General features: G+C 39.9%; 1 protein-coding gene across 7 annotated transcripts in view; it reads left to right on the top strand.

Moving 5' to 3' along the window:
- Positions 1–12,628, top strand: part of ARHGAP24 (Rho GTPase activating protein 24) — a 542,367-nt gene that overhangs the window by 477,197 nt on the left and 52,542 nt on the right. For 6 of the 7 annotated variants that reach the window (XM_059666147.1, XM_059666137.1, XM_059666157.1 and 3 more), the window contains one exon: positions 3,609–3,731. In XM_059666147.1, coding sequence (XP_059522130.1) covers positions 3,609–3,731 — 123 coding nt within the window. Of the gene's footprint in view, positions 1–3,608; positions 3,732–9,506; positions 10,579–12,628 lie in introns of those variants that run through there. The other variant, XM_059666161.1, reaches the window with a different exon arrangement.

The following is a 12,628-nucleotide window of genomic DNA, read 5'->3' as shown; positions in this document are numbered from 1 at the left end:
TCCAATGTCTCAGTTGGTTGGAGCGTTGTCCCATGCACCAAATGGTTACAGGTTTGATTCCTGGTGAAGGTATATACCTAGGGTGCAGATTCGATGTTTCTCACATCGATGTTTCTCTCTCTTTCCCCTTTCTTCTCTTTCTAAAAATCAATTAAAACATATCCTTGGGTGAGGATTAAAACAAATAATAATAATAATAAATTATTTGCAAAGTTGTTTATCAAAAACTATTTTAAAAATATTATTTTGTAATTATTCATATAATTAATGGATATTTGTATTCCTGTTTTTAATTAACTGTGTTTTTATTTTAATGTAATTTTCTTTAGCCTGCCTTTTAATGTTAGATTAAACTTTTTCTTAGTCTATTAAATTCATGAAACTTTTCTTAATCTTATTTAAATTTTTGCAAAATCAAGCCTGTCAATTATTTATTTTATTTCAGACAATATGTTTTCTTTCTGGGAAAGAAAATTTTATATCTAATCCAAATATACAGAAGATCCCAATGAAATGTACAAATCCTTTCAATTACATACATAAACAAGTAAAATTAAATGGTGTAACCTACTTAGTTAACTTCAAATCACAAATGCTTGAAGTATTAATATTATCACCAAAGCATTGCTTCCAATCTGAGTTAATATCTAAAAGTTGTATATAATTTACCAATACATTGTGTCCTTTAAAATGTGTACAATCCACTTTCATAGAAAGCAGTATTAAAAATAAAAATAAAACTACATAGGAATTTATGTTGAAGCAGAATTTAAGAATGGAGAGTGTATAATGGTTATAATATAGACATAAACACACAGATACATACATATATGTGGATTGAAGATGACAATGACACTCCCTCCAGTGATAAATCTCAAAGCTGCTTTTTAAAACTTTACCTTTGGAAAGAATTTGAGATTCACAATGGTTAAATGGATCATTAATTCCCCATAAAGGATTAACCAAGAGTAAAACTTGATTCACATGGTTGGAAGTCAATATTGAGTTTATTCATTTATTTAACCATGTATTTAATAAGTCATTTTTGAGCCCCTTCCATTGTGAGGTGCCGTACCAGAAGCAGGCCTTTAGAACTGAAGGGTTATGAATTAGAACAGATAGCATCTCCAGTTAGAAATCACATAGTTTTAGTACAGAGTTTATATCTATATAAATGTCTCCAGTTGTTTTCATCGCATTCTTACCAATGAGTCTGCATTCTCACTGAGACTTTCTTCCTCTCTTGCTAATACGCTAAGGCTTGAAGCTCTATGTCCATGAGTGAAATTCACAGATGGGCTGTCATACCTGTGACTGGCAGTCTAAATGAGCTTCAGGGTGAGACGCACAGCACCACCCGCAGAGACAGAGAATTACGTGAAAAGTCAGGGGATAATGGCCAGTTGTGCTCATCATTCTCCTTTCTCTCTGCTTTCAGGCAGAAACACTGCAGCCGCTGTCACTCACTCTCATTACCAGGCTGCTTCTGCCTGGGCCGGGAGTGACACAGCAGGATATTGCTGTCCAAATTGAATTGCCAACCATCCTTCCGGCAAAGAGAATAATTAAAATATTCTCACTTCAAATGGCAATTTTTTTTGGCCCAGTGCTATAGTGTAAGTGGATCAGAATGCAAACTAAATCTATAGTCTGTGCCATGATAAATGAAGCACCTTTTTTTGCCATTCAGTTTTTTTCTGCCGCTTTATGTGGCATACAACCATGAATATGCATACTAATGTATGGCACAGTTACATACATATACAGGACACAATTTTATGTGTATTGTTATGTATCAAAGAGAGGTAGCTTTTTAAAAATCCCTGTATATGTGTACTATTGACAAATTGTTCTCAAGCACTTACTAGACATAATATCTATCAGTTCAAATTAAGTGTAATATGTCCTTTTAGCATTTTTAGGGATGAGAGGCAGTAAAATGAGACCGAATTAATATTTACAGAATTTCTCTGTTAGCTTAACATAGTGCTGGTATTTTTACTTTATTGCATTTAATTCTCGTGAAAGTTTATTATATAGGGATTATTATTTCTAAATAGTTTCCAGAAATTATATAATTTCCCAAAAGGCAAACAACTAATATAAGATAGAATTACAATTTCAGCAGGGTTTTCTTTCTTTTTAAAAAATGTTTTACTATTTATTGATTTGAGAGAGAGAGGAGTAAAGAAAGAGAGATCGATTTGTTGTTCCACTTATTTATGCTTTCATTAGTTGATTCTTGTATGGGCCCTGATTGGGGATTGAACCCACAACCTTGGTGTATGGGGATGATATTCTAACCAACTGATTACTAGGCCAGGGCTTAGGAGGTTTTTATTTTTTTTAATTCCTGAACCTATGCTTTTTCAGATAAAAGTTGTTTAAAGTGATGGCTGACCTAGCATACACCTAAAGGTGTAAGAGTGTCATTGCCTCCCTGATAATGAGATGTTCTTTAAAATATGAGATGGCTAGACTTGTTTATTCCAGAGACCTGTAGATATTAGGAAACCTATTTGGTATGTCCCTTGGTCCCTCCCCCATTTCCACCCAGTAGTATTAAAATGTAAAATACCAATGTAGTTGTTTCTTTGGTTGGCTTAAGGTTATTTCACTTCTCTAACCTTTCACTTGTTCTATAAATTTGAAGCAGTGGTAAAATAGTTGTATTTCTCAACCTAGGGCATTCGTATAGAATTCAGATGTCACAAACTCAAATGCCTATAGCTTTCAGAGCTATGTGGGCAATAGACTGGATGTGAAAGAAAAAGCAGTGCTGTAAATTGGAGTCTGCAAGCTCCTCATAAGGAATAGAGATGCATCTTAATACAAACAAACAGCAGCAGTCTTAACAAAACAAAGCACTTGGACACAAATTGATTCAACTCAAGGCTGCACATTTTGCAACACTTAGTGAAAGTTAAATGTTGATCAATCCACCAAACTTTGGCATGGAGGCACCACTGGGGTTTCCTACATCTCACTCTTCAGTGTGAGGCCCATAGGGGTGGGGGCACTGATTTGGCCTTGTGACTGGCCAGCATTGTATCTTCTCTCCTCTTTGCCCTCCTGGAGGTATGATCTCAGGGGAAGGCTTTCCTGCCAGGACAGAGTGATAGAGGAGGACCTCGGGGTCAAAAGTTTTTCATGTGGCTCTTTTGCTTTCCTAGAACTCCCCAGCTCACCCATGAGGTGCTGGTGGCCTCGCTGTGCATGCACTTTCTTCAGACAAAATCCCAGGCTCTGCAGATCACATTTCCATCTTTCATTTTGCTTTTGCTGTTTCTCCCTGCTCAGCAGTGCAGTGTGCATAGACCGGCTGATGAGTTAAGGCAGGCCTATGGGTTGTTGCTAGGACAAAAAGGCAGGCTTTGTTTGGAGAATGGTATTTATTTTCCAGCTTTCCCCTGGAAACATAAGAGTCTTTCCTTTTTAAGCAGGCTTTTTTTTTTCCCCGTGTTGAAATGGTAAATATTTCCAATTCATTGGGTAGAACGTAGTGCTGGCTGCCTTAGGCACAGTCTGTGTGTCAGGAACTCCCTAGGCGGCTCCTGATGGGGAATCTTCTGCTGAGCACACTCTCATGTGTGACTGTCTTCTTACAGGGGGCGATCGAGAACGGATGACAGCAAATCATGAGAGCTACCTCCTCATGGCGGGCACCCAGCATGATATGGAAGACTGGGTGAAGTCCATCCGCCGCGTCATATGGGGCCCTTTTGGAGGAGGTGAGTGTATTTTTAAGTCATGGAAAAACGGAGAAGTAGACCAAACCTGTGCATCCTTTCCTCCTGCTAATATGACTATTATCTCCTATTTCCAAAAGGCTAAATGTTAAAATAAATAGTAAACTATTCTGTTATGGCTAAACCCATATCTAAGTAACTACTGGAAGTTTCATTGAGGCAATATCATTAATAACCAACCTTCCATGAATATCTTGAATTATAAAGAGGGATTATATTTTTATATTCACTAACAATAAATAGTTATGAGACTGATACCATCAAAGTAGATTAGTTAAGAACATGTAGATATGAGGCAAAAAAAAAAAATGACTAGTAGCTTTAGAAGAGATCCCAAACTGCCAGATGTTCAATAACATAACAAAGAAATGGCAAAGCTTTGAATGAAAATCTGATGAATATGGGGATAAAAAAAAATGCTTTGTAATCAGGGAAGTGTTTGTGGATTTGACAGTAAGTTTGCAAAAAATTTTTAGTTAATACAGGGTTGAGAGTCTACCATATGAAGAATAAATAAAATGGTGCTATGAATAGAACTAAAAGGATGAAGAAAGGGTGACAGAAATGATCTTCGTCTGTCAAGGAATATAAAATAGAATAATATGGACAGAAAAATTATTTAAAAATTCAGTAAATGAAACTAATAAGAACCCCAAAATATTCATCTATAACCGACATGTACATGTGTTTCCAAGAATGTACAGACTAATTATTTTATATTGCTGTAGTTTAAACAAATTGTATTAATTAATTCCTATTAAGTAAAACCATTACAGTTTCCATATTTGTTTTATATTCCCTTACGTACTGTCAGCACCCTGCATTCAGAGGTGATTTTTTTCCCCCTTAACATATCAGAGGCTCCTTAGGCTGACTAACCACTTTACATTTTAGAAAAATTTCAAAAGCTTCATTTAAAAATTAAAAAGTTAGGTTCGGGTTAAACTAGTAAAGATTCATTGAAGACATATTGATATTTTGCCAGATTGGTGATACGTGTCTGCCAATTGTTTGTTCTTTAGCACTATCTTCTGTTGGGGAGAACCTGGTTCCTAACCAGGATGACCCTTCACCTCAGTTTGCCTGGCAACAGCCTGGTTTACAACTGTTGTCTCAGGCTAATGATTGATAGTATTACCTCTCACTCTCACAGTGTCTCAGTTTGGGTGACAACTTATATGGCCACCCTATTCATATACTAAAATGTCTGGTGAGCGAAGCCACTATGAAAAACATTCAAAAAGGAGTATGGGGCTGAGATCCCTACCCCAGTGCCTTATCAGAGGAATCTTCACATGACTATCCATGTGAAATCCATACTTCACTACTGGCGGTTTGCTGGTACCTCCAGGGCTATGGGTTTGTGGGGAGGCTGAGGATGTGTCTACCTTCAAAACAGGAGACCCTCTGTTATGAGATTTCTGTGTCTTAGTTCAGGAGAATCCTTCATATCTGCTGAAGGAGGTATTTTTGGTGAGGCAAGGGATTATTTCCATCAATTGTGCTGTTTTCTCCCTTTCCTCTTCTTCTGTCTGTCCTTTTCTCAAGAAAAATGAATGTGATTCAGCAAGCTTCGCCAAATCAGTGACCATAAGAGGTCCTATCAGCCCAAGAGTATCAGAAATGATCCCAATGGGACTGGGAAAAAGCTATAAATGAATCTTCAAATTTATGAACCTGGAAGGTATATTCTAGTAGATGATTGGCTTATATAATTTATCCTATGAATGCTTGATTAAAGTTTACTTTTCAAGAGAGATATTTTGGCATAGAGTACTTATCACAGAAACAATGCACCAAAAAAATAAATTTTCTGCCCTCTTTGTTTAATTGAAGAGTATCATGAGATTGCAAAGCAAACTTTTAAAGCACTCATTCAATTTGCAAGAAATCCTTTGTGATTTATCTAAACATAGGAATTTTCTAAAGTTAAGACAGAGTATAGAACTGAACTAAATATTGACAGTGATAGAAGATTCCAACTGCCACCCATATTCATGAGTCTCAAATGTTTGCATCAGTATCATCCCCCTGTGCTCATTGACTGAATTATACAGAAATATTATAAATTTGAGTTTCAAATAATAAATTTATATAACTGAAAATCCACTTATTTTACATATTAGGGCTTCACTTAACATTTAATTGAAAATAAGTTTCCCACTCAGTAAGAATATTTTAGAACCACTGTTTTAGTTCAACCCAACATTTTATGGCTTAGGTCATTAAGACCTAGGGTAGAGGACTAACTTGATAAGTGGCATTCTGGGAGGAACAGAACCAGGAAGAAAACCCAGGTCTCCTGACTTGTGAGCTTCCTCCTGCTTTTAATCCCAATAGTGTTATCTCTTACTTCTACTGTGGGAGAAACAAAAACAAAAACAACCCAACAACAAAAACACAATTACAAGTCCATGCCTCATTGATAGTATATTCTTCATTATATTCAAAGCAAAAGTTTTTTTTTAAGTGTGATGATTCGAATGAATAGAGTTTTTCAAGTCCTTCAAAAATACCTGAATTGACACCATTAAGAAAACGAAAAAAGCGCTAGCCGGTTTGGCTCAGTAGAGTGTCAACCTGCAGACTGAAGAGTCCCAGGTTTGATTCCAGTCAAGGGCACATGACCAGGTTGTGGGCTCGATCCCCAGTAGGCGGTGTGCAGGAGGCAGCAGATTAATGATTCTCTCTCATCATTTCTCTCTCTCCCTCCCTCTCTGAAATCAATAAAAATATATTTTTAAAAAAGAAAATGAAAAAGAACCCATAGAATGGGAGTATTTGCAAATTATACATTGTATCCAAAATATAGAATGAACATTTATAACTCAATAATAAAGACAAATCAAGTTTTGGACCTAATTTGACTCAATTAAAAATGGACAAAGAATCTAAATAAACATTTCTCCAAGAAAAATATACGAATAATCAATAAGCACATGAAAAGATGCTCAATCCAAAGGTGGTATGCAGTTATTAATCATCAGGGAACTGCAAGTCTAAACCACCATGGTATACCACTTCACACCCACTATGATTGCTAGAATCCAAAAGTCTGATAATAAGTATTGGCAAGGATGTGTAGAAATCAAAGCCCTCCTACATTGCTGATGGACCTGTAAAATCATGCAGCTGCTTTGAAAAAGTCTATCAATTCCTCAAATGATTCAACATAGTTACAATAGGACCCAACATTTTATTTCTCTCAGGAGAAATGAAAACATATGTCCTTCAGAAACTTGTACATGAATAGTTAGAGCAGCATTATTCCTAATAGCCAAAAAGTGAAAACACTCAAATGTTCATTAGTGGACAATAGACAATCAAAATGTACTAGCATCCACGGGATAGATTATCATTCAGCCAGAATGAGGTACTGACACTTGCTACAACATGAAGGAACCTTGAAAACACTATGATGCTAAGTGAAGGAAGCCAGGTGCAAAAGACCACATATCACATTATTTCATTCATGTTACGTATAGAACTGGGAAATCTAAGTATAGAGATAGAAAAGAGATTAGTGGTTACTTAGGCCTGGGATGGAAGGATCAGAGGGTGGTAGAGGGAAAATAGCCAAAGATATGAGATCTTTTCTGGAGGTAAGGGCGTTTTCTAAAATTAACTGTGATGATGGTTTCATATATCTTTGAGAGTATACTAAGAGCCATCTAATTGTGAACCTTAAATGGGAAAATCTATGATATGTGAATGATAATTCAATAAAGCTCTTTTAAAGGGTTTTGCCATGAATCCCTTACATAAGAGAATACATTTCCCCTTCTGTCTTTGTATGGGACCTATGGCCCTGTTGATCCTAAATGAAGACCTCTATGACTTCCAACCTCCTTCCCACCACTCAAAGATTGGTGTCGTCATTGATTAAATGGCATTTGGAAGGTGACAGGTCTCCCTGGTTTATCGATTTTTGTATACTACCTTTGGATATATTTTAAATGTCTATTACAGAGAGGGCATTTTATTGACTATTGCAGTTTCACAAACTGCATTTTTAAAAGTTAATGTTTTTCATGAGGCACCTAAGCTTATCCTTGTTCAGGTTGCATATACATGTAAAATATTCCCTTCCTTACCACTCCAATAACAGACATTTGATTAAAATAGAAGAGAAACCTGAGGAGCTTACCTAGCTTTGAATCTCTAGAAATTAAAAACTGTGAAGTGAAAATCATAAAATGTAGAGCTTTCCTTTTTGTTAAATAAGGAAAATTTAGACAACAACTAACCAGGTGGGGAAAGAGAACTAGGGGAATGGGTGAAGTAGACCTCCTCTCTGAGCAACCTAGCCTGATAACCAAGTTTGGTATTGAGTGTAGATGCCTCAACTTTGTGAGATCTGCTAGCAATCTCCCAGAAACTGAGATGGCCTGTTAGCAATGCTAACTGGCAGGCACATCATTTCTGCCTGACAATCAAATCCCAACGTTGGAATGTCAAAACACTGATTTAGCTATGGAAAAGTTTAGGGGGTTTGTTTGTTTATTTTTGTTTTACACTGGGTTTCTTTTCAATTGTTTTGGAAGCAGGGTATATGGAAATGCCTTACCCAGGGTCTGCGGAGTGAGATCTGCATGATTAGCCTAACTTTACTAATGAATCCAGCCGCTTCCTGTATATGTCTGTATCTTATGAAAAGAGTTGAGTCAGAGACCCATCAAGTCAGTAAAACAGCTGAATGTGAATAATCCTCATAAGGAATCATTGGTGTGTGGGCAAGCAGGGGTTAATTAAGAGCCACTGTGTTCCGGCCTCTGACACAGACCGGCTGTATGGTCTTGGATAAGTGACCCCTCACCTTTAGTTTCCTCATTTGTGAAATAAGAAAATTGGATGACACTGTTTTTACTAGGATTCACTCCAGCTCCAGCCCTGTGATTCCACATGTTCTCTCCTGCCAGTGCTGAGGTCAGGGAAGTGTTCCCTGGCCCAGGGCGCCTCCCAGCCCAGCCCTGCCTCTGTCTTGGTAGTACTGAGCTTTACTCTGTGACTTCCTATTTTCCTAGCCGCATGCTGCGACACAGAGCTGAGAACAATATTTGAACCATAGGGCATGAATAACTGAAAATGATCCCTTCAGTGACAAACTATTCCCACCTGGGAATGAGTAATGATTTTTCTGAAGGGAGTGTCTCATTAGGACTCCTCACAATTTTGGAAAGCTCCCCCTGAATGGCTAGGAAGGAACACAGAGGCCTGGGGGGTCAGCTGGGGTTAAAGCACTGGCATTCCAAATCTGCACCTGGAACAGCCAGGTGGATGAATGATTAACCCAGGAGTCAATTGCTCAGTGAGTGGGACAGAGAGTGCTGGTAGACCTGGCGGCTGGGTGCAGAGGGTGCCCACAAGAGCAGGGGAGAAAGTTGAAAACAGTATTGGTTTTCAAACCACAACCAGAGAAATATATTTATACATAAATGTGCATGCATATGAATGGAGTTGTTTTGTGGTTATACCTGCAGGTTTTTTGTCACTAGATTTAGAATATTTTCTCTTTCACAGACAAATACATACACATCACATGTTTTAATGACTGGAACATTTAAATCAGCACTCACAAGTAGATTGAACTGCAAAGCATGCTTTGTAAAAACCTTGTACAGGAAGAGAATAGATACAGGAAGGAGGGGGCAAACGTGTTGCCCACTTGGGGGTGGCTTGGTGCTGTTGGATTTCTGGAGGGAATGATGCAGCCGACTGGAAAGGTGCAGCACAGACAAGCGCCAGGAAGTCAACTCAAAGTCAAAGGAAGAAAAAAGGGGTTCACCCCGCGGGGTGGCCTCCCCCTCCTCCCCGCACACTGTTGTGACTGCACCTGCTGCATGTGACCAGCGGGCACTGAAGGCAGCAGCAGCCTCAGCAGTGGTGACGAGGCAGCAGCAGCCCTGCCAGCTCCCGCCCAGCTCTCATTGAGAAAAGGGAGCGGAGCGGAGGAGGGGAGAGGCTCCCTGCAGCGCTGCCTCTTCCCAGGACCCAAGGCGTCTCCAGGAACGGGCACTTGACTGTTCTGACGTGGTGATTCCCTCGGGAGCCCCCGGAGTTTGAAGACGGAAGGGAAAAGGGAGGAGAAGCCTGCGGAGAGCGTCCGAGGATGAGGGGTGCTCTAAAAGGGACAGGGGGGGCCCTTTGGAAAGAATCCGTCACGCACTGAAGTGCGTTCTGGAGAAGGTGCCATTATTTGCCTCCCCTATTGCTCAGAGGAAAGGAGCCAGCAAGGACGGCCCTGAAGCATTCCTCAGGGTCCTTTTTGTCACTGTTGCTCTGTCCCCTTGCACATGGCTATTTGATGACCTTTCCCGAAGAATCCCAGTGCCCCCAGTTCCAGCTGAGAAGACAGTTCTTAATAAAAAAAACAAAAATCCTCCTGTCTGAATGGGAGGCGCAGCTTGCTTGCTGCGGTTCTTTTTGCTGTGATATTTTGGAATGGCTGCAGAAATTTAAAAAAAAAAAAGAAAATCCTTAAAAACTCTCTGGATTAGGCAAGAGAAAAGGAAGTGTGTTTTCTTGTGCCAAAAAGAAGTAAATGAGAGGTGGGAACGTACCCCTGTTTCAGGACTTGGAGGATAAAAACCTATGAGTTGTAGGAGTCAGCACTTAAGACCTGACAAATAAACAAACATGAGAAGGAGTGGCTGTGGGGTATCCTACCGAGGCAGGTCTTAAAGGAAGCTGAAACTGTCAGAACTTTGGGCCTGTATGATGCCTGAAGACCGAAATGCGGGGGGGCGCCCCTCAGGTGCCTTAGCGTCAACTCCTTTCATTCCTAAAACGACATACAGAAGAATCAAAAGATGTTTTAGTTTTCGGAAAGGTAGGTAGATGATATGTTAATGTCCTTTTTAAAAGTATGCATATGTTCTCTGATGCTTTAAGGTCAGTTTATGCTCAGATAAAATGGGAGCCTGGAAACCAAGAGATTAGAACTGTGCAGAAGTGATTTGTGTGCGTCTTTGCTTGTCTAGACTGATTTTTCAAGGTGCAGATTGATCTGTTTCTTACTGCCTGCAAATAGTCTGGGTAGGTGGGGCTTACAGAATGGTGGGGCTCCAGAGTGATTGACTGACGGATGGAGAAGTAAACAGGCTGAGCTGACCATCCTGATGGGAGGGGCCACGACCACCTTGGGCTGTTCCCAGACCCAAATCAAGCAGCCATGTTGCTACCCATTGAAATGGGTCCCTCTCAAATCCCGTCTGTTCTCCCATCATATTGGTTTGGCTCTGACCGCCTGTGCTTGCCTCACCTCCCCTGCTGAGAAAATGTTAATAATCAGGTTACTTGTTGTGACCTTTGCCAGAGGCTCTCAGCCACACTGAATAACACTGATTAGAAGTAGAAGTCACCTTGACTTCCCAAAGAGGTGGCATTGGAAGGGGCCAAAGCTAGGAACTATCAGAAATAAGGCGTGGGGAAACACAACAATTGATGATCCGTAAAAGAAACTAAGGCATTTCTGAAGCAATGAATGAAGGGAGAGTTAAAGAGCACAGCATAGGTAAAATGAATGTGTTTAGAAAATGATGATGTATCAAAAGATTTTATCATTTTATTTTGCTTCAAAATGGGAATAATAAATGGAATGATTATCTAAATTGGAACTAGGTAATTATCACTTTAATGTCCTGTACAGAGAGCTAATTTAATCAGGAGCTGATCTGAGTAACATCCAAGGTCGTTCTTTCTCCCTTTTTTCTTTGATCTGCCACCTATTAACCCCCTCTACTTAGTCACCAACAACAACAACAAAGAGAATTAAGAAAAACCACTTATATAAAGAAAAATATAGTGGGAATTTTTTAAAACTAAACCTTGTTCCTTCTGAGTCTGTCCCTTTGAGCAGCTAAGGTCTGGCTAGGATCATTAGCAATATATTATCAGCAAGGAATTCAGGTGTTAATTTTTATTCCTCTCTCATCCATAAAGATAATTAAATGTACATGTCTCACATTTTAGAGAATTATAGAGATTTCAGAACAGGGTGATAGAGCACAGATTAGGGTTACTGTGAGACTGTAGCCCCGAGAGAGAAACAGACAATGATAGAAAGTGAAGACTAGAAACTAGTTGCTTGCAAGACATTTGCTCTTCTAATTCCCTCACCTCAGACACTAAACCGGGTTGATCCAAATACCAGAGACAATCTATGTTTCCGGGTTATTGCTCTTCGTCTGTAATATGAGGCGTTCTGGGGACAATTAATGTATTTTTGAAGCCTAGAGCAAAGTCTTTATTATCTGTATCACCTTTTCTCCTTTAATAGCATCCTGGCTAACAGAGCTGCCCCTTCCGCCTTCTTCCCTTTCTCCTTAAACACCAGCGAGGGGAGGCAGAGCCTGCAAAGGAGTTCCCCTGGGCTGGCAAAGGCAGTCACAGGAGTGGGAGCAGCTTCTGTCTCTCGTCTCCTGTGGGCTATTTTTAAAGCATTGTCCTTCCCTCCGCAAAGTCGCAGTCATCTGAGGAATGCTCAGCATCTGAGTCAAGGATTAACAGATTTTTAATTTACGAAGCTGCATTCTGGTTTCTGTCAGAGCATAAAGGAGAGGAGGTGCGGGAAGCATTCAGCTGCTGGAAGTTTTCTTTCCTTTTCTCCAGAGCCAGTCAGTGCACATGGGCCTCCCTCAGCTCACTGGCTGCCAGGAGCACAGGGAGCGGGGACCCAGTGGGGTTCCTGGAGGGCAGGGGTGCAGGCTGCTGTCCTGCTGTCTCCTGCTGCCCTAGTCACTCAGGTCAGCAGCAGCCAGCAGCACGGGCTGTTTAAGGTCTGGCACTGAAAAGAACGAACTTTTCTTTCAGTCCTGGATTCCCAAGCCATGCCACCTTAAGAAGAGAGGGTTCCTTTGTGCTTTGTTTAATCTCCTGGG

This window comes from Myotis daubentonii, chromosome 1 (genome assembly GCF_963259705.1).
Source record: "Myotis daubentonii chromosome 1, mMyoDau2.1, whole genome shotgun sequence".
In the NCBI taxonomy this organism is placed as follows: domain Eukaryota; kingdom Metazoa; phylum Chordata; class Mammalia; order Chiroptera; family Vespertilionidae; genus Myotis; species Myotis daubentonii.
The sequence above is the reverse complement of the archived record's forward strand: the minus strand, read 5'-3'. Positions and strand labels throughout refer to the sequence as shown.